The sequence below is a fragment of the Zophobas morio genome, unplaced genomic scaffold (genome assembly GCF_036711695.1).
Source record: "Zophobas morio isolate AGI-343-1 ecotype UQ-CSIRO unplaced genomic scaffold, CSIRO_AGI_Zmor_V1 ptg001228l, whole genome shotgun sequence".
NCBI classification, from domain to species: domain Eukaryota; kingdom Metazoa; phylum Arthropoda; class Insecta; order Coleoptera; family Tenebrionidae; genus Zophobas; species Zophobas morio.
Window position 1 is genome coordinate 28,527 of NW_026973327.1, and position 27,631 is coordinate 56,157.

At 31.7% G+C, this 27,631-nt stretch overlaps 4 protein-coding genes and 2 long non-coding RNA genes across 7 annotated transcripts; 3 read left to right on the top strand and 3 right to left on the bottom strand.

Annotated features, from left to right (window-relative positions):
• Window positions 1-801: 801 nt before the first annotated feature.
• LOC135122423 (uncharacterized) lies at window positions 802-1,591 on the bottom strand. 2 transcript variants are annotated; one of them, XR_010279376.1, is made up of 6 exons: window positions 1,542-1,591; window positions 1,338-1,488; window positions 1,261-1,288; window positions 1,079-1,184; window positions 941-1,020; window positions 802-887 (listed from the first exon to the last, which is right to left on the bottom strand). It is a non-coding gene; the product is annotated as an uncharacterized LOC135122423 (long non-coding RNA). The 2 variants fall into 2 exon arrangements; XR_010279375.1 differs by having other exon boundaries at window positions 1,079-1,201.
• Window positions 1,592-3,394: 1,803 nt separating this feature from the next.
• Window positions 3,395-4,409, top strand: LOC135122410 (uncharacterized). The gene is made up of 4 exons (XR_010279373.1): window positions 3,395-3,464; window positions 3,524-3,734; window positions 4,087-4,179; window positions 4,238-4,409. It is a non-coding gene; the product is annotated as an uncharacterized LOC135122410 (long non-coding RNA).
• A 5,611-nt stretch (window positions 4,410-10,020) lies between these two features.
• LOC135122414 (uncharacterized) lies at window positions 10,021-12,955 on the bottom strand. Its single transcript, XM_064046583.1, has 5 exons — window positions 12,906-12,955; window positions 12,565-12,730; window positions 12,403-12,501; window positions 10,448-12,348; window positions 10,021-10,043 (listed from the first exon to the last, which is right to left on the bottom strand). Exons 2-4 carry the CDS (start codon window positions 12,601-12,603, stop codon window positions 10,474-10,476), a joined length of 2,013 nt encoding a protein of 670 aa, XP_063902653.1. The 5' UTR covers window positions 12,604-12,730; window positions 12,906-12,955; the 3' UTR covers window positions 10,021-10,043; window positions 10,448-10,473.
• On the bottom strand, window positions 12,842-14,696 carry LOC135122420 (nuclear receptor corepressor 1-like). Its single transcript, XM_064046591.1, has 7 exons — window positions 14,672-14,696; window positions 14,325-14,428; window positions 13,608-13,742; window positions 13,474-13,516; window positions 13,355-13,418; window positions 13,209-13,296; window positions 12,842-13,070 (listed from the first exon to the last, which is right to left on the bottom strand). The coding sequence occupies exons 3-7, from the start codon at window positions 13,643-13,645 to the stop codon at window positions 12,842-12,844; spliced, it is 462 nt and encodes a 153-aa protein (XP_063902661.1). The 5' UTR covers window positions 13,646-13,742; window positions 14,325-14,428; window positions 14,672-14,696.
• Window positions 14,697-17,427: 2,731 nt separating this feature from the next.
• Window positions 17,428-18,385, top strand: LOC135122416 (protein BUD31 homolog). The gene is made up of 4 exons (XM_064046588.1): window positions 17,428-17,619; window positions 17,705-17,892; window positions 18,106-18,171; window positions 18,297-18,385. Exons 1-4 carry the CDS (start codon window positions 17,523-17,525, stop codon window positions 18,381-18,383), a joined length of 438 nt encoding a protein of 145 aa, XP_063902658.1. The 5' UTR covers window positions 17,428-17,522; the 3' UTR covers window positions 18,384-18,385.
• A 3,498-nt stretch (window positions 18,386-21,883) lies between these two features.
• On the top strand, window positions 21,884-27,349 carry LOC135122421 (uncharacterized). Its single transcript, XM_064046593.1, has 10 exons — window positions 21,884-21,924; window positions 22,742-22,831; window positions 22,893-22,995; window positions 23,117-23,192; window positions 23,244-23,333; window positions 23,401-23,508; window positions 23,569-23,622; window positions 24,585-24,632; window positions 27,055-27,146; window positions 27,260-27,349. The coding sequence occupies exons 1-10, from the start codon at window positions 21,884-21,886 to the stop codon at window positions 27,347-27,349; spliced, it is 792 nt and encodes a 263-aa protein (XP_063902663.1).
• Window positions 27,350-27,631: the final 282 nt, after the last annotated feature.

The window sequence follows — 27,631 nt, forward strand, 5'->3', positions numbered from 1 at the left end:
ACTAATAAACCTTATGGACAATACCACTATATATTGCACATCTAAAGACTGTTAAAAAGGGGAAAATTTTAAGGAATACACGCACTTCAGTATCCTTACTGAACTTAACTTTGCTGTAGTTGATTTGGTAAAACTTCCTAAAAACGGTGAAAAACTTTAATAAAGCCAATTGTAACTACATTAACTTAACTTTATTTTGGTAAGTGCGGTGAGCAAAGAGTTCCGCTATAGTCGACGCTAAATATGATTGCTGACTTCAAACAGTTGCTTTTTTTATTTACTCAAAACAATAACTGTTAATAAAAGCGTCTTTAAAAATTCTCACTTGTATAATTTATAGAAACTTTTTAAAAGCAGCTATAATTAGACTTTACACTCGACTAAATTCTTTTAAGGCAAACTTCTTTAATATATATTCTTTTAACATATCGTTAAGCCTTTTTTTGCTTTAAATTTTTTTTTAATTTTTTTTAAATTCCAAAATTATTGTATAAATTCTACTGGAATAAAGCGGTTATAAAACAATTGTTCACTTTAAAAAAAATTTTACTAAGACATTTCAGAAATGTAATGCACTATAAGTAAAGCAGTTGCAAAATAATTAAAGTTTAAAAAAAATTCCTTAAAAATATAATCAGCTCGCGCAAGTGCAATAAAAAAATAACAAAAAATAAGACAAACAACGCAACGACGAAAACTATCACAAAAATAGTCGCCAATAAAAAAGTAAAAAAGGAAAAATTATTTTATGATTAGTAGACAGAAATATATTTATTCTGTTATTTTTATTTTTATAGTAAAAACGCTTAAAAAATTAAAAATGAATTCAATAGGTAGCGAATTCCGGTGGTTGTTTTAAATTTGAGTAAAGACTACTCTCCATATCTCTAAATTTATAATAACTTCAATATAAAGTAGTAATAATAATAGGTAATAAAACCTTCTTAAAGATGTTAATATTTTTTCTATAGTATACTGTGGATTCCAATTGCCCAAAGGTTTAAATTTTTCTGGAAGTACCTTAAAAAAATACATCTAGTATAAGTACTAGTATTATTTATACTAATAACTATTGTACTTTTCCATTATCATCTACGAAAGGAAGATTAATTTTAGATATAAAATGGACTGTGGGAGCTTCCTCGGGATACGCTAATCCGCAGTAAATTTTTATATTGTAAATCCTATTCGCAAAATTTCCCTTATAAACATGATAGAAAGAATAAAAGTATACTTTTTTTTATAGAATAAAAGTCTTACGTTAGAAGGACCCACAATAGTCCCAGTCCTGTATAAATATTAACTTCTTTATATTTTATATAAAAATAAAGTAAAACCAGTTTTCGAGAAGTGTGTCAGAGGGAGAATCTAAACCATAACTCACAGAGCCATCACTAAAACCCTTTTCACCTTTTTCAAGTTCTTCTAATAATCTAAAATTCCGAGGAATTCGCACCACCGGCGACATATAAAACAAAAAACTTAATCCTAATAATATATTTTAATTGCTTAGTTAAACAGAAAAACAATAAAAATATAACTTTTTTAAAAAAAAAACTTGATCAACGTTAAAGAACGAAAGAAGTGTTCTCCGTGAAAAACCTAAATAATTCTTAAACAGGGAAACTGAGTCACGTTACCTTTGTAGGAAATAGACCGAGATTTAACGCACTTTAGTAAAATACGTGACCTCGGGGAAACAGTTAAAATGTTTAATAATGAGTGGAAATTTTCTTTGAAAAGAAAAATTGTAATTTAAATAACTCTAAAAAGTTTTAAATAATTTTAAAATTCCTTTCTAGTCTAAAAAGCTTCCTTCTGTATGCATGATTGCTAAAGTTTTTTTTTTTAAAAAAATGTTAAATTGGCGTCTGTTAGTTTAAACTTTACAGCCACAGTAACTGAAAGTGTATCTCCCGTTTACAGATAACACGACTACACTGACTGACACGTTACTATAAAGCAATGGACACACCACAGCCACTGATGGAAGAGCAAGTTGTGCCACTATTCGGTCAGCAATGACGGTCTAGCCTCCTTCAGACTTTTTATAAAGAGATACAGTAATTATGTGCGATAGTTATTTATCCCCTTAAAGGAGACTGGAATCTTGTGACAAAAGACGGTATAGATGCTACTCAGTAAACTACTTGCCTTTTAAGCCACTATGCAATGCTTTTGAGTCGAACTTTTTCGGTACGCGGGTTGAGTTTTAAAAGAACTGACAAAGCTCTGCAGAGACAAAAAACAGCTTCACCTGTGCAATGTTAGCAATAAATTATTCAAACTATTAGAAAATTTGGCTTTGAACTTCGGTACTTGTTCGCTGCGTTAAGAGACGGTGGTGTTGAAATGCTTAATGTTGAACTATGTATAGGGTTTTAACTTAATATATTATTTATCTACATGGTTTTTCTTTTAGAGCAAATAAGTACCTACGAGTTTTTCCTTTAAACCCAACTAATGCGATCCTTTTTAGGATTTCCTTGTCGTAGCGATAAAGGAATGAGTAAAACACCCAGAAAAAACTAAAGACAAAAAAAAGCAAAACTAAAAGAGGAATAAACCCTCTACTTTTTTGTTAATTTTTATATTTAGTTATAGCACTAGTTTACTACAGTCATGATTTATAATGAATTGCCGTTTTGTTTACTTTTCATTTATTAATTAAAAGTGCTAAAGCCCCAACTTCCCTAAAGATTCATTGCGACATCCATTTTTTATTGTCTAATAGCGGACTTCAACGGACTTACTCCAGCAATAAAAGTTCTATTCGTTAAGTGTGAATGTACTACCGCAGTTTAAGCTAAAAGGGAAGATGGCGGTAATCATTTTAACGGCTAGACCATCGTGCCATATTTTCAAGACCTTCTTAATATCTAAAAAGACCACACTTGTTACTTTTGTAATGTTAAAAGTTTTCTTAGCTTCTTCGGTAAGCCTGCATCTGTAATTTTTTCGAAAACCAAAATATAGGCAGAACAACAAGCCTTATTGGGCGATAATTTTTAGTAAAATGACTAGAGGGCCTGTTTTAGGTATAAAAAATACATCTGCTAATTTCCACCGTTTGGAGGAGAGCAGTGGTAAGTATTTGATTAATTAATTTTAAAACAGAGGGGTTACTCAAACAGTAACAAAAACCTAAATAACTGTATAAATCAAATTGTATGCTGTGGAAGAATTATATATTTTACGGAGGTCGGCTGGCACATTGACGTAAAAATTTTATTTTCGTCTTACAAAGTGGGTGGTTTTTTTCTCCTTTTGTTGGTAGTATGAGGAATGGAATTCTGCATGTGCTTACATAAATGCAGTCCATGCGTACGCTGCTACTATTTTTTTTATCCCCTCGCTATATTTACGTAGGGTTGGTTTGGCGCTTCTGGAGGGTCCACTATTACCAAATAAATTTTTTCTACGGTGCTTTATTTCTTCGACCACAGATATTATGATAAATTAAGGTCTATGGTATACTTATAACTATTATATTATATAACCTTGTTTTTAATATATATTCTAGAAAACTCCCGAACTTGTTAAGTTAACCCCTTCTACATTGCTGCTTTTCTTAACTGACCGACTATTTCTTAGTTTAGCCTTTAAAAAAATATTTACGTTTTTTTGTCTCTCTTAAGACGAGACAATAAGTATGTCTCATAAGAATTCACGGTCAACTTGAAATATACCGGTGTCACTCCCGGTTAGTTGCTTAGACGTTAATATTGTTAAGCGTACGTATAAATATTATTCATATCTTATATAAAATATTTCTTTTGTTTTTTTCTTCCTCCTTAGTTTTGTGTAGGCATTTTAAAAAATATTATTGGTTTTGAGAATAAATGATGAGATCTTTATGCATTACTGAGATGCTGATGTTTATGCAAATTATCACCAAGATCTCTGATAATAATGTTTAAAATGACTTTGTTTTTATATCTAAGTAACCAAATTAAATTTCTATTTTCTTTACCCAATTATGTTGTAGTTGTAAATATTATCTATCAAAATGCTAATATATATTCATATTATAGACAAGGGGTAGTTATATAACATTATTTTTACATGAATTACGGATATATTTAGAAAGAAAATAATCCTGTGACATGCCTTTATCTGGTGTGACGGGCCGTATCCTCACTTAAAGCAGAAAGTTGACTAAGGTTTTTATTTTTTAAGGTTAAATAAGTTTTGTTACTCACACCGATTTTAAGTCATCAATTTTATATATAAAAAGCTTTATTTAATTTATAAACTACTTTTGGAATCCCGAATTACATTAACGCTGTTTCTGAGGGGCTTCGCTTTATATCTATGAAACTCTGATTTTATTGGGCTATTGATAAAACTATTACTAATTACGTACATATAGAATATACGAAACAAATTTTAGGGAAACAATAGATCAATCACTGACCAGTTGCTGGTGTTGTAAACAGCTTTAATAAATCCATAAGAGTTTTTTTTTTTTTGCGATATGAACGAATATATGCTTATGTATGTGGCGTTACTCATACACTGTTGCTGTCACATGATTATAAAAATCTAAAAAAAAAACTCAAACCGCGTAAGCATTTTTCTAGCTGTTATTTAAAATATGTTATAATAAATATTATGGACTGAGCTTAAATTATACTAAGAAATTTCTGACGCGAATTTAAAAGAATTCGTTTTAAGAATTTCGTTTTTTTATCAATCTTTGTTAAGAAATACTTCTACTATTTGTAAAGCACGAATTTAAATTATGTGAATTTAAATATTATTTAAGCTTAAATCTATGTAGAAAATATTTATTCAACACAATTTCTCAAAGGTGAATAGGATAACGCACTCCTTTTTCTTCGGTCTTCTTGCTCACTTTTCATAAATTGTCTAATTATATTACATCCAGACATATTTTTTTTGAAGATCACAACAAACTATTTTTATTCGCAACTCTTTGTACGCCGTAAAATTTGGGTTAAAAAAGACTTGTCGTTAAACTTTTAATTGCTTATAATATATTATCTTAGAGAGCGCTCTCTTTTTTTTTCTACGTGAATTCTTATTTTAAGACGTTCATTACCTTTTTACAATATTTAAATACCTTGGGTTGTGACAGTTGAAGTAAACTTGACAAAGCAATATTATGGGACTTAGTATTAACCTATTAATTAATTGTGCTGAAAATTTATAACAAGATAAGTGTAGTGTCCTATATTCTTTTTTTCAATTATTTGCATTGAATTGGCGTGCTACGGTAAAGTTTAACAGCCTTTTTACTGCTTAATACTTATTCCCCCTGTAAATAAGGGTCGGTAAATAGATAGTAGAAGAAATTGAATTGTAATGGTAATTAATATTTTTTTACTTAAGCTATCAAAATTACAAATATAATATTTACTAATATTTTTACTATTACTATTATTGTGATAGTAATCGTCGTGAACCGTGTAGTTTTTGCCTTTTTTAAATTTGAGCTTAACACCCTTTAACGCTCTCTCATAGAAGGCGCCGAGAGTCGTAAAGATAAAGCGGACTCTAGTTTATTTATTATATAATTATTACGGAAAATTTACAGTCGATATGATAGCAACTATTTACTGCTTAATACTTTTCTCGTACAAAATAAAAGTAGGGAGTAAAACCAAACCTTTTGAAGAGTCGTAAATTTCACATTTTGCTTACTGGCTACTAAGCAAATTATACAAAGAAAGTTTTAACAACAACAATCAAATATTAAATAATAATAGTATTAAAAAAAATTAAAATAGAGTTTATCTTTAAAAATTAGGTATATATATAACATAGAACCAGTTCAATTAATAGTTTACCTTCTATGTTCTGCCCAATAAACGCACCGTCTTTAAGTTATCAGTTAAAATAAAAAGCAATCAAACTTTGGTTTTCAAGAAATTATTACTTTAATTTAAAAGTTATTGGATCTAAAAATATCATATTTATTACTATATCATCAATATTATACAACTCTTGCAATCCAACCCCGCATTGATCCTGAAATCAAGAGATACTGGTCTTGGAATAAAATTATATTCAAAAACGACCAGAGAATACCGCGCTATTCACAGCGATCATGCACAATTAGGAATTAAAACTTTTCATCTATTAATTTCTTAAAGACAAGCCATTTTTGTTATCCGTAGAATTTGTCGTGAGCTTGACATTTTCAATACCGGTGAGACCTCCGCGATAGGTATCACACCCCTCTAAGTGGCACCGTCCACCTGGAGGACACTGTTAATGCCTGAATGGAAGAATTGTCCATTGCCATTAATGCTGGTGCATATACCAGAACCGAACAACCAAAGCAATTAGCTTCGAAGGCCATTTCCTATCAAGTAAAAGTGGAACTTCGAAAAACTAATCACGTTGACCAGTGCCACCGCTGTCAGATCTTCGACTACGCTGCAAGCTTTTTCCGCTGCGGTATCTCGGCGCGTCAAATGCGGTGGGACTCATACCGCCAACTTCAGAGGCTGCAAATATTACTTGCGGAAACTGTTAACAGCCGAAACTTTACGCGATACATTTTCATACTAGAACTGCTAACACCCCAACTGTATCCTGAGAGCGAGCCCGCACTAAGTAACAGGTTAAATACGAAATAACCTTCATATATTAGAATTAAGAGTTGTTATCGTAATTCAGTGGTTAAGAGCATTGACGCGCATACTTAAGGTTGTGGGTTCGGCTCCCACCGACCCGGCTCTCTTTTTCGACCTTTGATGATCGCATATTTAACCTCGGCCTTATAAACCCTGATACTAAGCGCCCCCTGCGAATAGTCTTAATCATATTGATAATGCAGACTTAGTTAATAAAAAAGAATAGCGATCGTGACCCACTTTACGGCGACTGTTAGTTATTTTGAGGACGAATCCCTAGACAGCTCTTCAAATGTCCTATGTATAATCTGCAACTTTACGAAGTATTGCTAGGATATATGGTACGCCAGTGGTAGAGGAGTAGCTATCCTGATCATTTGGAGCATCCAACCCAATTAAACCTCATTATCAAGTCTGCAAGGATCGGAGGCGGTTGGTATAACCTTTAAACTAGCTAGACACGTGGGTTCATGACTGAGATTGCAATCTATAAACCGCCCAGCCAAGCAATCACTTTCAAGCTTGACTCTCTTCTAGTGTGTAACTTTTCTGCCATTCTACGCGGGGTTTTAAATAAACATCTTGCAAGTAACAGCCGGATCGCAAACCGGAACGGATGCAAGAACCGGATCTTTCGCTGAGAAACGCGGGTTAAAAGACTTAGGACACGGCTGCCAACACACGTGACGAGGAAGACGTCACAATGAAACTGCTGGGTATCACCGTGTTAAAAAATATATACCTTCAACGGCCATTGAGCCGCTGAATGGGTTGTCGTTGGGTCGCCTGCCTGTCCTGCTCGGTTTGGGCGACGTAAAGGAAGCAATAAAGACCTACTCCTAATCATATAAGAATTAGAACAAAAATTTACCCAACTGCTCGCGAAGGCGCTCCCACCGTACCCAATACCACTTAAACTCCCGCTAAAATATACCGGGCCGTTGTCGAAACTGAGCGCGCGGTGACAGAAACTCAGCAAAACAACGCCGACACGTGAAGTGGTGTACCGCCCTATTAACCCTTCCTGGGGAACTAAGGTATCAATATGCGAGCATTGGCTATCATCCGAGTTAGTCATGACCTTTCAACGCGTAGAAAGCAAACACCAGCACATTAGGAAAAAAGCTGATGGCGCCTATAAACTGCCAATGGGATAGTAAAATCAAACGAAGTACAGGATGCCGGTGGCATTGGCAACATCTCCCTAGGAATTTGTCAGGAGTCAGCAAGCGCGGGCATCCAACTCGACCACCACTTCGCAACGGCGCTACCGTAACCGAAAGCAATAAAGACCAAGGCAAAACTTTATGCTGATCATTTAGCTGCTTAGTGTTCACCGTCTTTCCCCTTTAAACCGTCGATAACGCCCCCCATATGCCTAATCTTATCTCGACCAATACAACTAATTCTCTGGAGCTGTAGGCACCAGTTGAGATCAAATCAATTGTCAAATTGCTACCGAAGCGAAAGACGCCCGGCCGGGACACCCTCACTAACCTGCCTTTAAAAAGACTACCATAGGCGGCTACAAATTGTCTATGCAACCTCGTCAACTCGGTGTCAACCTTCAACTATTTTCCCGGGCGAGGGAAAATGGCGGTGGTCGTGAGGTTACCGGAGATATTGCAACCTGGCATCAAAGCCTCTCAACTGTCCACCCTTCAGCCTTTTGTCGGCAGTTGGTAAAATAGCCAAAGCAGTGTTACTTAATCGTTTAAAGGCGGTTGTGGCCGCTCATGGGATTTTACAAGAGTCTCAGCTTGGATTGTGCAAGGGCCACTCAAAGACCCGACCAATTTCTCGCTTAACCGTGTGGACGACCAGAGCATCTGATTTTAAGGAAGCCACCGGTGCTGTCTTTCTCAATGTTAAGAAAGCTTCTGGTCGAGTAATGGCATGGTGGCCTTGTCAAGCAAGCTACATATTCTGGCAATACCGCGCGGCCTTAAAGAAACACTCAAGTCGTACCTAAATGGCAAGGTCTTTAACGTGCGAGCAGGCTGCTGCACTATCGTCCCATCCGTTATCTCACAATTGGAGCCCCGCAAATCTTTCTCTTCTATCATCGCTGCTGTTCGCGTTTTGTAAGAGCGACATTCTTTTCCCAGCCCACCCTCACATGGTGTTCGCCATTTCGCCGATAATATGATCTATTCATCGTTAAAGTTCCCTATTTTACTAAGTTAGCACCTACAATTGTATCTCGACGCGACTGCTAGCAGATTCCGTCAATATCGAAGGTCAAGGTTTGAGATACTTCCTCTTAGTTTGTAACTTCCATTAGTTTGCTCTGCTAGGAACTTTTCTTACTTCTACCAGAGCTCATCAGGCCTCTTGGTCACTAGCGGTGCATAATACTAAACAACACAGCCATCATACTCTGATGGCATGCTGGAGTCTGTTAGCCGAGTAAGCAGTAGATGACCATAAATTACTTATCGGATAGGGGCAGAAACTATAGGGTACTGTGCTAGTACTCCTTTTTAAGTATTACTGCTGCAGAGGGCTACAACGCGATGCTTTTTGAATTAATATTTAATGACTGAACAAGCTCAATAATGTATACCATACTCAATTATGACTCGCGAGGATGCAAATGTATAATCAAGGCCATGTTAATTTAATAAGAACAGCCTCTCCGTCAAGAACTACAATAACGCAAGATCTCAGTATAAGGCTTTGAAATATCCGATATTTTTTTTACTACAACAAAAAATGGGCGCCCCCCTCCAAGAGGATGGAGAGAGAAATCAAAATTATTTAATAAAATATAAATTCTACACATCCTCCAGCATTTATAAATAATCACATGACATACCTTATATTTTATTGTTCTTAGATACGATACTTGACAGCAAATTAATTTCTTCGGTAGCGCTGGACCGAATATAAAACAATAAACGACCACCTTAGGAAGGGGGAGGAAGTCACTTATCAAATCATGCAGCCCTACTGAGCACTCACAAAAAATATTAGACTCAATTAAATATGGCTGAAGGATTTTTACCACAAAGGTTCAACACAAAAATGGTAAAGCACCCAGCCTCTGGAACTACCATGCCAGAATTGAGAATTGGCGTTGTAGATCTAGCGAATTAGAGAATTAACATGCAAACTTAAGGTAGTACGTTGAAAAATAAACTTATTACAAATGATGTGTACAATTGCTCTTTATAATCGAGTGCATACTACTCAATTTTGTACAATTTATAATATATTTTGTAGTAGCTGTGTAGCTTGATCCTATCATTTTTTTTTTACAAATTCAACTTTTATAAAAAAAATAATTCCTGCAAGCCGAGCTGTGAAGAAAAGGAAGCCTATTGCGAGGGTTCCTTGAGACAAATAGGAACGTCACATTAAATTCATCTTATTTCTTAACAATTACTTCATTAGTAAAATTTTATTAATTTTTAAAGCATCAAATTTAGAGAAAATCTAATGAATATATGAAAAAAAATAGTTAATATATAACTATTCGAAGTTAATTTTATAACTATCTTTATAAAATTTATAGTAATTGTTCAAATATATTAAATATTATAATAAGCAGCAATGCATATAAAATCTGATATGATTTTAATTTGTTTAATGTCTAAAATCGCTCAATTCTTTGAGTATTCATAATAAATTTAATTTTCTTAACTTAAACCACAAAAAAAATTAAATGCAGTAAACTTCTAATATTTTATAATTAATACTTAGAAACTAATAGCAGTCTTTATAGCCCTAAAAAACATCAATTTAACTATTAAACAGTAAAACACAGCCGCTGGTAGCGAAATTTAAACTATAGTCTAAGAAAAAATAGATAGAAAACTAAAAATTCCGTGCAAATATACCCTAGTTAACAAAATATATAAATTGGCTAAGACTTAGAAGCAGGACTTGAATATATTTCTTCTTCTATAACTTGGAAAACTTTCGGTTGGTCTTCTTGAGGAGTAGTTTTATAAGCTTGATGAATTTTTTGCCCATACTTTATTTGACTCTTTCGTTCATTTGAGGGACGAAAATATGGGCTCGTGCTCGCGCCCAACGACGGGGATACGTATGGTGAATTATAAAAGTAATGCGGTCTCGGAAAAAAGCGAGGGTCAGGCAATAAAGGCAAAACGGAATTCCGGCTTTCCGGGTAAGGCGTTAAAGCTGGAAGGTAAGAATTTGGATAATAAGGGGGGCAGTAAGCAGAAGGAATATGTGCATTTGTATTTGGTGTGGGATAACACCAAACTGTTGAGCTCCTAGAAAGGCTTGGTTGGCCTGTAAACTGGTTGAGGGATGCAGAAGATGGAGCTGAGTGAGAAGAACGAAAATATGATGAAGGGGGACCAGGACGGAAGGGAAGAAAGAAGGGCTGGAGAGGATATGGCGCTTCCGATTGCTCAGGTGTTTTCTTAGTATGATGCAATATATGACGAGGGCGCCCCGTTTGACACGACGACGTCAAAGTGTATGAGGGTCTTGGCGGATAATATCCTGTAAAGTGGTGCTGGATGGGTACAGTTTGATAATGTAGCGGCAGCTGGCTAAAACAAGTCTGCTCTACTGAAATACTCCTTTTAGGGGTTTTTTCGGTTATATAATTAGGTGGATACTGATTTACGCAATGGTGACGAGCAAAATTGTGCGGTGGCGGAAACGGAGGCAATGATCGTCTTTGAAGGGACGCCGAAGTTGACACCGCATGTACGGGCCATCTAGAAGGAAGAGGGCGCTTACAAGACTGGGGGTGAACCCGACAAGTAAAAGAAGATTCAAGAACAACCTCTTCTACCGTTTCTATAATAGGCTGTTTCGGTAAAGTTTTCAAAGCGCTAAAAGAAGTATCAGAACTAGATGGTAAGTTTTTCTTTTTCTTGCTAGACTGATTTACTGAGTGGCAATGACAATCGAAAGGGCCTCCCATAAAATGACTTTCAGCAACTGTAGTGGTAATTCTAACGCTATTATCATTATTAGACATTTGTACAGCATTCTTAATTAAGCCATCCGACGGCAAATAAGTTTCAGTTATAGACAAACTACTATTACTAGCTCCACCTACTAAAGCTAAATTGTCTTTGTTTAACTCCTCACAGTCAATACTCTTACAATGTAAATGTTCTTCGTCACTCTTAATGTAGTCAAGTTCCTTGCTATCTCTGTTAAACTGAAGATCAGCTATTTGTAGTAAAACTTTAGAACTTTCAACTTTTTCCAGTTCACAATTCGATTTGCCTTTCAAAATTTGCTGAGTAACCATATACAACTGAGCTTCATCAGCAGACTTAGCCTCACAAGTATACATAAGTTGACGAACTGAACAAGTAACTTCAGGAAATAAGCCGCTGCTACGCTCGTTTACAACCCTTCTGAACTGCTTTCTTTTCTTCCAAGCTACCCTTTTCCTATTCCTGAGGACTTCAAAAAGACGTGCTTGAGCAGCATGTAAGTAAAGTGTCTTTAAAAAAAATTTTCTTTCCGCATAAACTGGGAAAAATGACCATTCTACAAATAATCTTTGAAATGAGCAAATTTTTGCAGGGTCTATGGTTTCGTGGCTAAAAACGCCGCGCAAGAAACTAATAACTCCAGTGCTACGAGCACTAAAAAAGTTAGAACGGGCCGAGCGTGACCGTGTGGCTAACGCAAACTGTGTTTCTCGAGGTGTGAGGGCTACGCAGAGTTTTTTTAAGTTTTTATCATTAGTAACGTCTTCTTTTATATATTTTCTTTTCATAAGCGCGGGGGAGGGGGTGAGCTATTTAAATAAAAGTAATAAAATTAGAACAAATGATAATAAAAAACGGCTTACGCTAGCCAACTCATACTTAAGAGTTTGTTCGCTCTCTATAATGTTCTTATGAGGTTTATATACCAACCGAAAGCTTTTACCTTTCAAAAACTCGTCATCCTATAAAAGTAACAAGGCGTTTATGTAAAACGTAAATTTTACTGAAGCCAAATTAGAACTCACAGTAATAGCCTTCTCAGAGCGTTTTTTTTTCCTTGTCATTTCTAAAACAAGACGCTTATAATTTATTTTTTTTTTGCTCGCGTAATAATAAGCGACGCACTCTGAAACACTTTTATTAACAAGAAAAGTAGAAATTTTTTCAAACTTCTTTGGATATTGGAGATACCTGAACGAACAAAATTTTATTATTAGTCCATTTAAAACGAAACTAATAGTTAAGTGACTTATACTCGCCCATTTACTTATTCAATAATCCATTTAAAATTTAATAGTACACTCAGTAAGTTATTAAGTTATTGTTATTATACCAAAACATTGCTTTATTAACTACAGACATATACTTTTCTAAAAAAATTTCTTTTTCAGCATCAAGCCAAGGACGCCTAAAGCCTTCCATAATTAAAAGAAGGCGCTTATCAAAAAGTAGCCTATTTCTATCAAAAAACTTCACTCTTCTTTCATCTTCCGTGAGTAAACAAGGAATAGTGGCCATAGCGCATTTCCATCTGAATAATAATAAAAATAAACCTAATAGTCATACTTACAATATTTTGGTCCAAATTATTTTAAAGTAACAAAGTTCAGTATCGATTATTCTATGATGGTCCAAAATAATAAAAAGGGCTAGATGGCTTATAACAAACTTTTCACTGCTCCCAGCTCTGCGCTCTTGAGCCATTAACTCCAGTAGAACTTGCTCCATTTCTGCTTCGCTCCTTACTGCGTCGCCTCCTAAAGAATTGCTATATTATAAATAAAAATACAAAAAGGTTATAATAAACGTATGAACCTCTAGAATGACTCCTTCGGCCAAAAGAGTTAGTCATTGTAGAAAGTGGTGGATTTGAAAGACTCTGTGCAGCATTTAAGTATGGTCATATTTAAAAATTTGGATCACAAATAATTTACTTTATTGTTTAAAGTACGAGAAAATTCTTTTTCAAAAAAGTACCTATAGTAATATAATACACATTATATAATATCACTTAATTAAATAAGCTATGAAAAAAGAATTTCAAGTAATTAGTATAGTAAAATAGTACTTTTCAGCAATTTCTTTTTCTTGATATGACGGGGACATGTGTAAACTGTCAATCCTACTTTTCCATGCACGCTCATATTTATCATAAAGAAGCTTCCATCTTCTTCTATTTAGTTTTCCTAGAAGCTTTTTCCTTCTGCATAACGTTAATTAAACAATATTTATAGTTTTATTTATTAAATAATATAGCTTTTAAATAATTTCAGTAAAGATTAACTAATTTTACTCAAATCTGAAGCTAAAATATTAAAAAGTTGACAATATCTTTGCTTCAGTTTCTACCGTTTAACTTGTCTTTTACAATTCTTCATTATCTTATTATAAACCGTCTCGCTTAATAAAATGGTAATTTTAAATTTTTCTCGCGTGAATTTATAGTAGATACTTTGAGAAAAAATATATCATCTTTAAAAAAATTTATATACGATGCAATTATAATTAAAAACCGCCTTGTCTAATTACTCGGGTGAGCAGGCAAATGTAATAAGAATCCGCCCTTAACTATATAAATTACACTTAAATCTTATGACAAAGAGGTAGGTCTCTAGCCCTGACCTTTAAGAATTGAGCTGCGTGTAACGGGCTGATAAAATTAGTCGATTGTAAAATCCTACACTCTAGTGATTTTAAAACAATTATACTCAGTATAGTAGTAGTCAATGGAAAAATAGCAAAAAGAAGAATTAAATCGCGCTACAATTTATTAATGAAATCTTACCTTAAAAACTGCAGAAGAGCAGGACGAAACTTTGTATACGTAAAAATGCTTTCGGAAGTGATTTCATCAATACAAGGAGAAGAATAAAATCCAGTATTAATAAGCTATTTATATAATATTTTTGCAAGTTAACATGATTACTTCAAAAGTAAATCTTTTTTATTAAGTATACAATAGAAATAGTAATGTTCTCAAATTTCCCTGCTAAATTAATTTATAAAATCTATAGTTATTAAGATGTACTTTATATTAAACTATTAAATAACTTCTAATTAAGGGTGTGAAAATAAATAATAGATAGTATTACCTGAACTCAAACATAAACAATTAAATAAAAAAGAAATTACTCTGTGAGACTTCTCTGCAATAACAATGTTTTCTTTAATAATTTTATCTACCAAGGAAGGTTCTGAAACAGAAGAATGTTCAGAGATCTAAATAACTTTAAACTACCAAAGCAAATTTATTGATACTAATTAAATGAAAAGCCTTACCTCATTAACTTCAGTTTGATTTTCTAAACAAGTTAAGCTCGAAAGTTCAGGTTCTCTAAAAATAGTAATATACACAATTGTGTAACTTTATAAATACGCTACACAAATACTATACTTCTTTAAATACTGCAAAGCTTCTTCTATATTATTAATCTGAACATCAATAGCTTCAATCTTATCTTGTATAATTGAGCGAGTCAAAAAGGAGTCTAAACCCTGATCACTTTCAATGATAAACTGTAATAAATAAATACATATTTAAAATAAAATATAACAGTATATCTGTTTTTAATAATATTGAAAAAGTACTTTTGAGTTGGCAATAAGCTTTTCAAAATCAAAATTTTTAAAAAAGCATTCAGTCATCAGATATATAACAAGTAAGCTCCGCCCAAAAATGAAGCAACAAAGATAAAAATATAATAATATTCAACCGTACTGTACGCTAATAACTACTATAAAATATTAAACTTTTCAAGCCTGGCCCTCCGCCGCTATGAAACTTTTTTTCACAGCGACCAGTAATTGCCAGTTCATTAATGCAAGCAACAATTAACTATCCAATCAGTATTATACTTGCCTCTTTGGCAACTGAGATTGGCTAATCAACGATATTTTATATAACAATTTTAGTTTTTCCTTTATTTTACTGGAAATACTGCTTTTTTACATAATTTAATTTAACCTTTATTAAAGCCTCAAATTCTCATTATAAACTGTATAATATATGAGAACTAACATTTTGCTTTGTGGATAATTTCCGTTGAAAATGTTAGTAATCAACTCCTGTGGAAACATTAACTCGCCGAGGTCGTATGCTGATTCTCCTTGCTAACACGTGTCTTCCTTTTTTATTGTACTCTTTTAAAAATAACTCACTTTCATTACGTTTTTTTGTTGTAGAGGTTGATTATTCCTCACCGTATTAATAATGAACGTTGACTTACCTCATGGATGGATTCAAAAAGTTTCACGTTCACAAAATAGAATTTATTATGTAAATGAATACACTAAAGAATCTCAATGGGAAAAACCTGAAGAGCCTGCACAACCTACTTTCGGTTTTTCTGTATATACTTTATTTAACATTCCCTTGCTTAACCATCATACATAATAAATGATAAAGGTATACATATTATTGTATAATCTATAAATTAGGTTCTGTGAGCGCTTTGCATTTGTTGGTTAAGCATAAGGATTCAAGAAATCCCTCTTCTTGGAGAGAAAAAAAGATAACACGTTCCAGAGAGGAAGCCATTGAAAAAATTAAAACTTTCCAAAAACAAATACTGGAAGGACAAAATTTTTCTGAAGTTGCCAGAATTCATAGGTTGGAACATCTAAGTGGGATTTTACTATTAATAAACTATATATTATCGGCCTTTTTCATATATTTACCACTTATGGAAGGTTTTTGTTTTAACAAGTGGAACCTTGAGAGTTATAGCTATGATATTTGTGGTTATTAGTAACGAATAAACTTGTCAATCTTACGCCTTATTGCTTGTGGCTTGTTTAAATTTTAATTGGTTAGTCTAAAATCCAAGAGGCAGACGTCTTATATAAACGTACTTTATAATTTAACAGAACTTAGTTTTGAGGAAGTAGAGTACCCTTGAAACCGCCGAGTTTTTATCAATGGATTTTAGTTTTATGAAATATAAATAGGCTCCTTTAAATCCTCACGTCCCCACTTGTTTATTTCATATATATTTAATAACATCTTTGGAAATTTAAATAAAGAATCATAAACTCATTATTTCAACAGCGACTGCAGTAGTGCGAAAAGAGGAGGTGACCTCGGTAGCTTTAGTCGCGGTCAAATGCAAGAACCTTTTGAAAGAGCAGTCTTCGCTCTCAAAATTGGAGAGTTAAGCGATCTAGTTTTTACAGACTCAGGTTTTACCATAATATAGTCTTTAATATATTATGAACAATTTATAATACTTACGCTTTTGAATGTTTTTCTAAATTAAATTTTTTAGGAGTTCACTTAATTCTAAGAACTGGGTAGAGGCTAAGACTAACAAATTCCTGTTGAAAAAGCTACTTATTAAACCAAGTTAATAAAAACTATTTCAATTTTATTAAAATTTTACTTATTATAAGAAAAGAGCTTACTCTTTTCCGCTAGTAACCTCTGATATTTACGATTCTAAGAATGGTTTTAGAATTTTCTACTCAACTTTAAGTCAACCAGTTATTACAAAGTAAAGATTTAGAGCGCTAATTATGTATATCATAGACATTAACAACTGAAGGGCCTAAACAAAATTTAATCTGTAAAATGGAATGCTTTTCCCCTCCCATTTTCAATAAATATATACTCTGAGTAGTGTTAATTCAAAAACATGATCTCAAGTAGATATTTACTTTTTAAAGAAAAAACGTGGTTCTATCTGCTAAGTTACAGGAAATAGCTATTACCATTACAAATAGATAATTTTAATTATACGCCAGGTTCTAAGGTTATCTTAACTAACAATAAATAAGCCTACTGTCTTTAAAGTTAATAATTTACACATGGTGAACTCGTGGTAGATAGTAATAATCAAGTGACTAAGCTACTACAAAATTATCGCTGTGATGGTTTGAGCTCAGATTGTTAATATCACTGAAGGCCTTTTTTTTTTTTCATGGAAACTTACTTATTTTTGGACTGAAAGATTCTTTATTTTTATAAGAAGTTGATTATTGGGGATAAATGCCTAAAATTCGGAGTTTAAGGCGGCAACCGCCACCAGACGGCTGGGAATTAATAGAACCAACTCTTAATGAGATTGAGAATAAAGTTAGGGAAGGTTGCTAGTTATTATTTTATTTTCTCTATTATATTATTTTTATTTATCTTTATAAAAAATTACTGTTATACATTTCTTAATTCAGCCGAAAATGAGGGTCATGAAGGGAAAAGAAGAGTTGAAACGGTCTGGCCCATTTTTCAACTTCATCATCAGCGCTCTCGTTACATATACGAACTCTATTATAAAAGAAAAGCTATTAGCAAAGAGTTATACGAGTACTGTTTATCTGAAAAATACGCCGATAAAGCTTTAATAGCGAAGTGGAAAAAGGTAAGGGGAAATCTACTTTTTCACTTATAATATTAATAACGTCTCCTCAACTTATTATTTTGAAACCCAAAAACTTTTTAAGTGATTCTTTTTTATTTCCTGTATTAGTATTACTTTTTTTGTCAATCCTGTTGTAAATGTTTTATAGTTAAACAGTATTAAAAACTTAATATATCTCAGTCTTTTTACCTACTCTGTGTATTTTTTTGTTAGCAAGGTTATGAAAATCTTTGTTGCCTAAGATGCATTCAAACAAAAGATACTAACTTTGGCACCCAAGTAAGTTACTTTACTTTCTAAATTCTTATGAAAGTGGTTATATAAATGTTCTTAAATAGCATTGGACTTTCTACTATTTTATTACTGTACCATTAAAGTTTGTTAAGTGTAATTAATTTATTTAGTGTATCTGCCGTGTTCCAAAAGCTAAGTTAGAGGAAGGAAAAGTTGTTGAATGCGTTCATTGTGGTTGCCGAGGCTGTTCTGGTTGAGGCTACAACAAAAGTCATAGGAAAATAATAAACATTTTTAAACAAATAAAGTTTATTCTGTTTAAATAAACCCTTACGACGGCATATTAGGTTTGATAGAACCGTGCCAACCGTGTTTACTAGTAACAAAGCAAACAGAGGAGTAAGGAAGTGACATACCGCGGAGTTTTCTATGGTTCGTCAGTGTTGAGTTTTGTTGTATATCCAATTTATAACGGTTAAACGGCTAGGTAAGTTGAGGGGTATTTAAGGAAATATGTATATACATAGATAATAAAAAGCTTTAAACGAACAAGGAAGGACAAATATACAAAAATAAATTTGATGAAACTTATATAAATATGGTTGTGAAATAAAATAAGTATAGTTTGAATGAAATGGTTATTAGTTATAATTTAATTAGGAACTTTATTTTCAAGTTGTCTGTCGTTTTATTATGATTAGGTAGGCGCAAGTATTTGTAGCAGACGGGGCGCTCTCAGGCTATTTTATTTAATTTCCCCTGCCCTCTTTTATTGCGGAGTAATCTATTTGTATAAAAAAAAAAGATATTCGTTAAAGCTTATCTCAGTAATTTTTTTTTTGGAGAGGCCCCTTGACGACACCGCACCAGCTAGCAAGCACGTCAGTGCTAATGTAGTAAAACGGCTGACTTTGATGACGAATAAAGAATCGTACCCTCGGTGTAATTGGGCGACCCGCTTGTAAGGGTGGTGTAAGACCTCGCTCCTTCCTCCCCTAAGTTACTTCCCCTTTTAATCTCTAATTAGTGCACACGGCTACTTACTCATTTTTGTCAGTCTTTGCACGCGGATACACACCATCCTACATACATAGGGAGAAACTCAAGCTGTGTTTATTTTTTTCCTTCATGGTTTGGGTTCCCCTTACTTGCTACGGGGTTCTGTTCTGGTCTCTTGTATGATCTGATTAACCTATTCTAGTGATCTGTTGTTCTGTTTATGTTCTATCCGTCTTTGTTTTGGTATACTTGTGTTTCTTTTATTGTCTCATCTTTAATAAAGTCCTTTACGTTTATTGTCTATTGAATATTATTTCCTATACACAACGCCCAGCCAACGCCCAGTCATAATGGAAGCGACATTACTTTTTGGTGCTTAACAGGTGGGCTGGGAAAGAATGTCGCTCGTACAAAACGCGAACAGCAGCGATGATAGAAGAGAAAGATTTGCGGGGCTCCAATTGTGAGATAACGGATGGGACGATAGTGCAGCAGCCTGCTCGCACGTTAAAGACCTTGCCATTTAGGTACGACTTGAGTGTTTCTTTAAGGCCGCGCGGTATTGCCAGAATATGTAGCTTGCTTGACAAGGCCACCATGCCATTACTCGACCAGAAGCCTTCTTAACATTGAGAAAGACAGCACCGGTGGCTTCCTTAAAATCAGATGCTCTGGTCGTCCACACGGTTAAGCGAGAAATTGGTCGGGTCTTTGAGTGGCCCTTGCACAATCCAAGCTGAGACTCTTGTAAAATCCCATGAGCGGCCACAACCGCCTTTAAACGATTAAGTAACACTGCTTTGGCTATTTTACCAACTGCCGACAAAAGGCTGAAGGGTGGACAGTTGAGAGGCTTTGATGCCAGGTTGCAATATCTCCGGTAACCTCACGACCACCGCCATTTTCCCTCGCCCGGGAAAATAGTTGAAGGTTGACACCGAGTTGACGAGGTTGCATAGACAATTTGTAGCCGCCTATGGTAGTCTTTTTAAAGGCAGGTTAGTGAGGGTGTCCCGGCCGGGCGTCTTTCGCTTCGGTAGCAATTTGACAATTGATTTGATCTCAACTGGTGCCTACAGCTCCAGAGAATTAGTTGTATTGGTCGAGATAAGATTAGGCATATGGGGGGCGTTATCGACGGTTTAAAGGGGAAAGACGGTGAACACTAAGCAGCTAAATGATCAGCATAAAGTTTTGCCTTGGTCTTTATTGCTTTCGGTTACGGTAGCGCCGTTGCGAAGTGGTGGTCGAGTTGGATGCCCGCGCTTGCTGACTCCTGACAAATTCCTAGGAAATGCGGCCAATGTCACCCGCATCCTATACTTCGTTTAATTTTACTATCCCATTGGAAGTTTATAGGCGTCATCAGCTTTTTTTCCTAATGTGCTGGTGTTTGCTTTCTACGCGTTGAAAGGTCATGGCTAACTCGGATGAATAGCCGATGCTCGCATATTGATACCTTAGTTCCCCAGGAAGGGTTAATAGGGCGGTACACCACTTCACGTATCGGCGTTGTTTTGCTGTGAGTTTCTGTCACCGCGCGCTCAGTTTCGACAACGGCCCGGTATATTTTAGCGGGAGTTTAAGTGGTATTGGGTACGGTGGGAGCGCCTTCGCGAGCAGTTGGGTAAATTTTTATTCTAATTCTTATACGATTAGGAGTAGATCTTTATCGCTTCCTTTACGTCGCCCAAACCGAGCAGGACAGGCAGGCGACCCAACGACAACCCATTCAGCGGCTCAATGGCCGTTGAAAGACATTAAACATGGTAGATGAGCTTGATTTTTTGACTCCAAACTTTGATGCTACTAAAAAAAAAAGCGATCAAGTAATAATTATAATAAAGTCAATATCCTATTTCTAATATATAGGCGCATATAATGAGAAATAAGTTTTATATTTAAAGCTATTCACAATTGTTTAAAAATAAAGAATTAACTTCTTTTTACTTGGTAGATAAACAATTGTAATAAGACACCTTGTTATTTTTAAAAGGATTCAAATGGTTTATAAAATAACAGTATATCTTTTAACTTCGTCTCTTTAAATTTTTTCATCTTGAAAGTCTTTATGATAAAAAAAAATAGACATCATACAATAAAACTAGTTTTAACTTAGTCAATATCGTTAGAAACCAGCTTTTCTCTCTTCTTTCTCAATTGGCATTCTACTTTAGTGCTGGGCAGACAAGCTGGAGTTGAGTTTAGTGCTTTACTCTAGCATTATTTAAAGTTTAACCTAACTACTATTTCGCCTTAAACTTCTCCGTAGTTTTCGCTTTTTACATTAAAAAAAAAAGTATTCTAACTTTGAGTTAAATATGAATTTGCCTGAGCCGGAGTTTAAGCGGGTTTGTGTGCATACTAAGAATGGAATAGATTATGGTTTTGTTCGATACTTTGGTCATCTTGATAATAAAAATGGTTTTTTTTTAATATTAATAACATGAAAACTTGTTCTGCTTAAATCGTTACTTTCATTATGTAACAACGTTGTTAGGTTTATACGTGGGCATAGAATGGGACGATGCTGCAAGAGGAATTCACAATGGTTTATTTCAAGGGAAGAGATTCTTTACTTCCAAGTAAAATAGAATTTAAAAATCATAGTTAACAAGATGGGATACAGTAGTTATTGATAGATTTAAAACTGGTGCCTCTTTTGTCCCGTATAATAAAGTGGACTTTGGAAAAACTTTACTCAGTGCTTTAAAAGAAAAATATAGTTCAGGAATAAATCTAAAGTTTGCAAGTGTAAATGATCAGCGAATTAATGAAGGCTTTAATAGTAACGATATTGTAGAATTGAAAAAATTTCAAGGTTGAAATAATTTTTCTAATTTTTTTTAAATGCTAAAATTTTGTTTAGATTTAAAAGAACTTGAACTTCAGAATAATTTGTTACACCGCTGGGAGTATATTTTTCAGTTATTAGGATTTTTTAATCTTTTTTTTCTTGATTTAAGGTTCTTGATTTCTAAATTTTTTCTTTCAAAAAACACTTTTTACTATTGTTTAAGCCGCAACAAGATGGATAGTTTACCATCTCAATTTCCAAAATTCCCTTTTCTTCGAAAACTTATTTTGAACGACACTTCAATTTCTGAAGAGACCGTTATTTTTTTTTTTTTTTAAAATAAAATTTTTGTTTATATTTTTCTCTCTCGTTACTTTATTAAATGGTTTAGTGGTTAATAATAAACTATACTTCATTGCTTTGCTTTTAAATACTTTATCTTGATTGATAATTTAAATTTTGCCGAACTTTATAAAAGATTTAATAACTTTTATTAATTTATATAATAATTATATAAAATATAATAATTTATTATTTTTAATATAACTTTTAAAATATTTACTTGAAAGCAACTTGCCTTGTATTAAACAAAAATAGCTTAGCTCCCTTTCGAGTGTATTTCCGAATCTTGAAGAAATCGAACTTGCTAAAAATAACATTTTTACGGCATCTAATATGTAATTGATAAACTTCATATAATAACTATTAAAATGATTTTCAAAGTTTTAATTTTGTCTTGCATAGAAGTTTTTACTTGATCTATTTAAATTTAATTTAATTTTTAAATATTTTTATGCTTTTCTTAATTATATAAAAAAGCTGTAAATTTGAACAATTGGTTGTTTTGAATTTACAGTGGAATGCCATTTCTTACTGGTCGCAAATTAATTTTTTGAAATCGTTGAAAAGGTTAATACAATTTTTATTTGAATCCCTTTTTGTGTGCAGAGCAGCTGAACGTCAGCGTTAGCTTAAGAGTTTTACTTTTGGACGGAAATCAAATCCGAGGTGTCTTTTATGCTGGCGGATTCGAAAATCTTGAAGTGCTCAGCTTGAATGATTGTCTTCTTGAAGTTTTTCTTTTTAATTAATTTAATTATTTTTTAATTTTTTTCTATATTCTTGAAATTTTCTTAAATCTTTTTTTAAAAAAAATTAATTTTATTGAATTGTTTTTTAATTTTTTTTTTGCAGAGTAATAAAATCAGCGATCTTTCGAATTTTATTAGTTTGAAAGATTTTTCTGTTGCCCGAAACCCATTTTTATATGGTTTTTTAATAAATTTTATAAAATAATTTAAAAATCTAATTTATTTAATAGAGGTTGCTGATCAATACGTCGCGAGGAGTATTCTTATCGCGGAGAATCGCAACATTGTTAAGCTGAACAATTCAGAAATCCTTCGGGCACGTATAAATTTTTTATAAAAATTAAAATCATTATAAAATTATAATCAATTTTTAATTTTGACAGGAAGAAAGAAAAGAAGCTGAACTTTTTTATATCAATTTTCTTGCAAAACAATTTTATGCCGATGAAGAAAATTTCATGACCAACCAAAAAACCTTTGCTCGACTCGTTGGCCGTTAGTTAATTTTTTAAAATTTTTTTTATAGAAATTAATTTTGTAAGTAAATTTGTGTAGAATACGGGAAACCAGCAAATCCTCTAAGAATTTCTCCCATGCTCAGCACGATCGGTTTTTTTTTTAATTTTAATTATTAATTATTTTTAGAATTTAAGTAAATTTCTAATTTTATATATGATTGAATTAAATTAAGTTTTAATTAATTTAAAATTAATTAAAACTTAATTAGAATTTTTTTACCAGTAAATTTCGTTATAATTAAATTTATAGACTTTTTATATAAAATTGATATAATTTATATAAAATAAGTTTTAATTAAAATTAATTTTAATTCTATAATTTATTTAAAATTTTTTGTCTTACCCGATGAATTTATAACATTTTGAATAAAATTGTTTTCAATTTTCTTATAAATTAGAAGTTGTATACAAAATACGTAGAGTATTTAATTAATAAATTTGATTTAATTTATAAAATATAGTTTTGCTCTATAAATTTTATAATTAAATTTTAATTTATTTATATAAATATGATTTAAATTTTTCAATTAAAAAGAATTTTTTTGCTTATGCAATAATTTACAAATTTCACTTTATTAGTTTTTTTTAATAAAATTTATTTTAGTTTTTAATAAATCAAGCGTTTCCTTTACGCTGAAAAATAGATTTTTATATAAATTTGCTTATATTTATTTATAAGTTAAAGTTTGCTTGTGCAATTTAAGTAATATTGTTATTATCACTAAATTCAAACCAGCAAGGAAGTCTTCATTTAATTAGTCCTAAACAATTTTGATAGCGATTTAATAAGACTTTTAAGTTCGCTTTGGAGTGAACGGGCTTATACCGTGCAATTTGCCTCTATCTTACATGGATTACCACGTGACTCTTCTGATGGGATAACACGTGTTCTAAACCACGTGAGTGCGACATGTGAAGTAGATGGTGTTTTTATGTTTGTTCCACCTTTTTTATTTCTTTTCTGATGTCAATACGCTTCTCTTTTTCTGACACGTCACGCAGTTAATATTGTAAAATTCATACCGAATCTAATTTAATTATTCTATAATCTAGAAGTTTGCTTTACTTATAATAACAAAGATGACGTGAGAAACGTCCCGAGTAAGTAAATTTGTTTTAAATTTTTTTTTTTAATTGATCTGAATTTGAATTTTAAATTTTTGTTCTGTTTTTTTTAAAATAATTACACTTCATAATAAAATTTCAAAGGTGAGCCATTTTATTTTTTACTACTACTACTCATATATAAAAAATATAGTAGAAAAGTTTTATATTTATAATAATATTTAATAAGTAAATATTCAATATTAATTTTTAACTTAATTTTTGGTAATAAAATTAAATACTTTTTTTACGCAATTTTAGTTTTTAAAAATTTAATTATAAATTATTTTTAAAGTGAAATTTAGATTAATTTTATTTTCTACTTTTCCACTTAATATTGAAGGAAATTCCAATTTTAGTTTTTTTAATTTAATTTTAAAATAAAATTTTTAATTTTTTAAATTTTTTTTTGAGTTTTTATTAGTAAAAAATTTAATTTTTAATTTAAATTTATAATAAAATTTTAAAGTTTGTTATTTTTTTTAAATTATATTTAGTATTAATATAATTTTAGTTTTTATTTAATTCTGTTAAATAATTACTTCTTTAAGTAATTTTAGTATTAAAATATTTCTATTCTGGTTTAATTTATTTTTACTTAAAATTAGTCTTAAATTTTAATCAAAATCTTGAAAGTTATTATTTTACTTAATTTTAGTACTAAAAATTTAAAATTAGTCATAAATTTTAAACAAAATTTTGAAAGTTATTATTTTACTTAATTTTAGTATTAAAAATTTATTTGTTATTTTGGTTTTATAATAAAAATTAAATTTAGTATTAAAAAATTTTAATTATTTAAATTTTTTTAAAATAAAATTTAAAGAAAATATATTTTTTTTACTTTATTTTAGCTTTAAAAATTTTAATTCAATAAATAAATATTAAAAATGTCATTTTTTTTAACTTAAATTTGTAAAAAAAAAATTTGAATTTGAATTTATTACAAAAAGATTAGTAAATTTTTTTAATAATAATATACAAAACTGCTAATAAAATATATTACTTAGAACTTTTTAATAGTAAATATAATATAATTTAAAAAAAAACAAAATTGTGTATAACTTTTTCAAAATATCTAAAAGATTCTAATTAATCTAAAAAACTTTTAAATGTAAAAAATATAAAAGTTATGCATACCTATACATAGCTTTACAAAGCTTTACTTAAAAAATTATATATAAATTTTAATTATATGATAAAGTAATAATTATAAAGTATATCCAACTTAAAACTTTTTTACTTACGTGTAATTATTAGTGACATTATAAATTCACACTATTATAATATAAGTATATTTAAGATTCATAATAAAAAAAAGGAAAGAGCAAAGAAAGATAATTGTTTATAATAGCCTAAAGGGACCCGCGCTAGATACTAACACTCTTCACGACAGCTCCTTCCTACAGCAGCACAATAGTTATTAGTAAGGTTGATACTCCCTCTATTTTATTTTTGAAAGATTAAATTTTTATTAAAAAGGGTAAAGAGCAAGCAGAGATTGTTATTTATAATAACCCAAAGGGTCTCACGCCAGATACTAATAATCTTCACAACAGTCCATTCTACAATAACAATCGAATGTTGCTATAAAGCAGGGCTGTTGTCTCCAGCGCGGTTTACGTTTCCGTTTGATTATTTCGTAAAACTTATTTCTAAATCGCACCAGTGGCCCCGCAACGAAACAATAGTGATGCCACTAGTGAACTTTAGACGGTGCTTAGTTGCTAAAAGGTGCAGTGTTTGGCATGACTCTGCTGGTGTCGCCAACACAAAAGGTTCCACTAGATCTGCTTGATATCCCGGAAGTAGTCGCCAGCTACTAACGGAAAAGAGTAAAAGTATTCTCTTTTCTTTCGATAGGGCTTATACTAAAGGAGAATATTAAAAGTGAATTATAAAGAGAGTATGCGGCTGGCAGAGACGTATTCGAAAGAACACGCTAATATCCAGAAATGGATTCCTAAGTTAAACGGTGTACATATAACTTCAAGGATATGTCAAAATTTAGTGTGATCGCCTGTAAATTCTATAACTTTATCTTTTTTCTTACAGCATTACGCCAGAGACGCTATATTAAATCACTAAGAACTACGCGTACTGGAGCTAGAAAAAAACATAAGCAAAAATATTAAAACTTCCTTTTTTTTTTGTTATTTATAATAGCACAAATATACGAAATAGTTATTAATATATATGGTATTCTATATGCAATAAAAATTTTTATAAGCGATGAAATAATATATATTGCAAAAAAAAATAATTATTTTTTTACTTAAAATTCTTATTAAAAACAATGAACTTTTCTATTTATTATTATTATAATAATACTAAATATTATTTATTTAAAAATTTTATTTTTCATTATTAATTTTTTTTTATGTTGAAAATTCCCAATTTTAATTTAATTAAAAATAAGGAGGCATGGAAATTTCTAAATTAAAATTTTTTGTCAAACGAATTTTTGGTGTACCGCCAAGAATTCAGAAGCTTAAATTATTTGATCCTGAAGTAAGAAAGTTTTTTATAAACATTAAACTAAAACTTGATTTAGAAAAACTAAGAAAATTAAAAGATTTCTAATTTTAAAATAATTTTAACTGTATCGTGAATTATTTATTCAGGATGGTCGAAATTTTGATCTTGAAGATGACCAAAATTTAGATTCGTTTTCTTTAGGAAACAAAGCAACTATAATTGTTGAATGCGATTAGCAAGATTTTTAAATTTTCATTTATATTTAAAAATTAAATTTTTTATTGTTTTTATTATTTTTGAATAAATTTCAACTGTAACGGTGGAGCTCAAAGTTGAGTGAATTTTCGAATTGTTTAGAAACAAAAGGGCAACTTTAAATGTTCACTGCGATTTGCAAGAATGCCTACTTTTTTTTATCAAGTTTAAATTTCTTTAAATAATAAGTTGTGAGTATTTATGTAAAAATAAAAAATGAATATATAAGGATATTTTTCTACCATTTATTTGATAAAAAGGTA

Bases quoted from the DNA above. Each gene is read 5' to 3' on its own strand.
- LOC135122421 (XM_064046593.1), top strand. From the start codon at position 21,884: ATGATCAGCGAATTAATGAAGGCTTTAATAGTAACGATATT. The intron at 21,925-22,741 runs GTAGAATTGAAA...TATATAAAAAAG, and splicing joins GCTTTAATAGTAACGATATT to CTGTAAATTTGAACAATTGG. The intron at 22,832-22,892 runs GTTAATACAATT...CGTCAGCGTTAG, and splicing joins TTTTTGAAATCGTTGAAAAG to CTTAAGAGTTTTACTTTTGG.
- LOC135122414 (XM_064046583.1), bottom strand. From the start codon at position 12,603: ATGACAAGGAAAAAAAAACGCTCTGAGAAGGCTATTACT. The intron at 12,502-12,564 runs GTGAGTTCTAAT...TTACTTTTATAG, and splicing joins GCTCTGAGAAGGCTATTACT to GATGACGAGTTTTTGAAAGG. The intron at 12,349-12,402 runs GTAAGCCGTTTT...TTATTTAAATAG, and splicing joins TTAAGTATGAGTTGGCTAGC to CTCACCCCCTCCCCCGCGCT.
- LOC135122420 (XM_064046591.1), bottom strand. From the start codon at position 13,645: ATGTCCCCGTCATATCAAGAAAAAGAAATTGCTGAAAA. The intron at 13,419-13,473 runs GTAAATTATTTG...AATGCTGCACAG, and splicing joins CTCGTACTTTAAACAATAAA to AGTCTTTCAAATCCACCACT. The intron at 13,297-13,354 runs GTTCATACGTTT...GCAATTCTTTAG, and splicing joins CCGAAGGAGTCATTCTAGAG to GAGGCGACGCAGTAAGGAGC.
- LOC135122416 (XM_064046588.1), top strand. From the start codon at position 17,523: ATGCCTAAAATTCGGAGTTTAAGGCGGCAACCGCCACCAGACGGCTGG. The intron at 17,893-18,105 runs GTAAGGGGAAAT...TTTTTTTGTTAG, and splicing joins TAATAGCGAAGTGGAAAAAG to CAAGGTTATGAAAATCTTTG. The intron at 18,172-18,296 runs GTAAGTTACTTT...TAATTTATTTAG, and splicing joins ATACTAACTTTGGCACCCAA to TGTATCTGCCGTGTTCCAAA.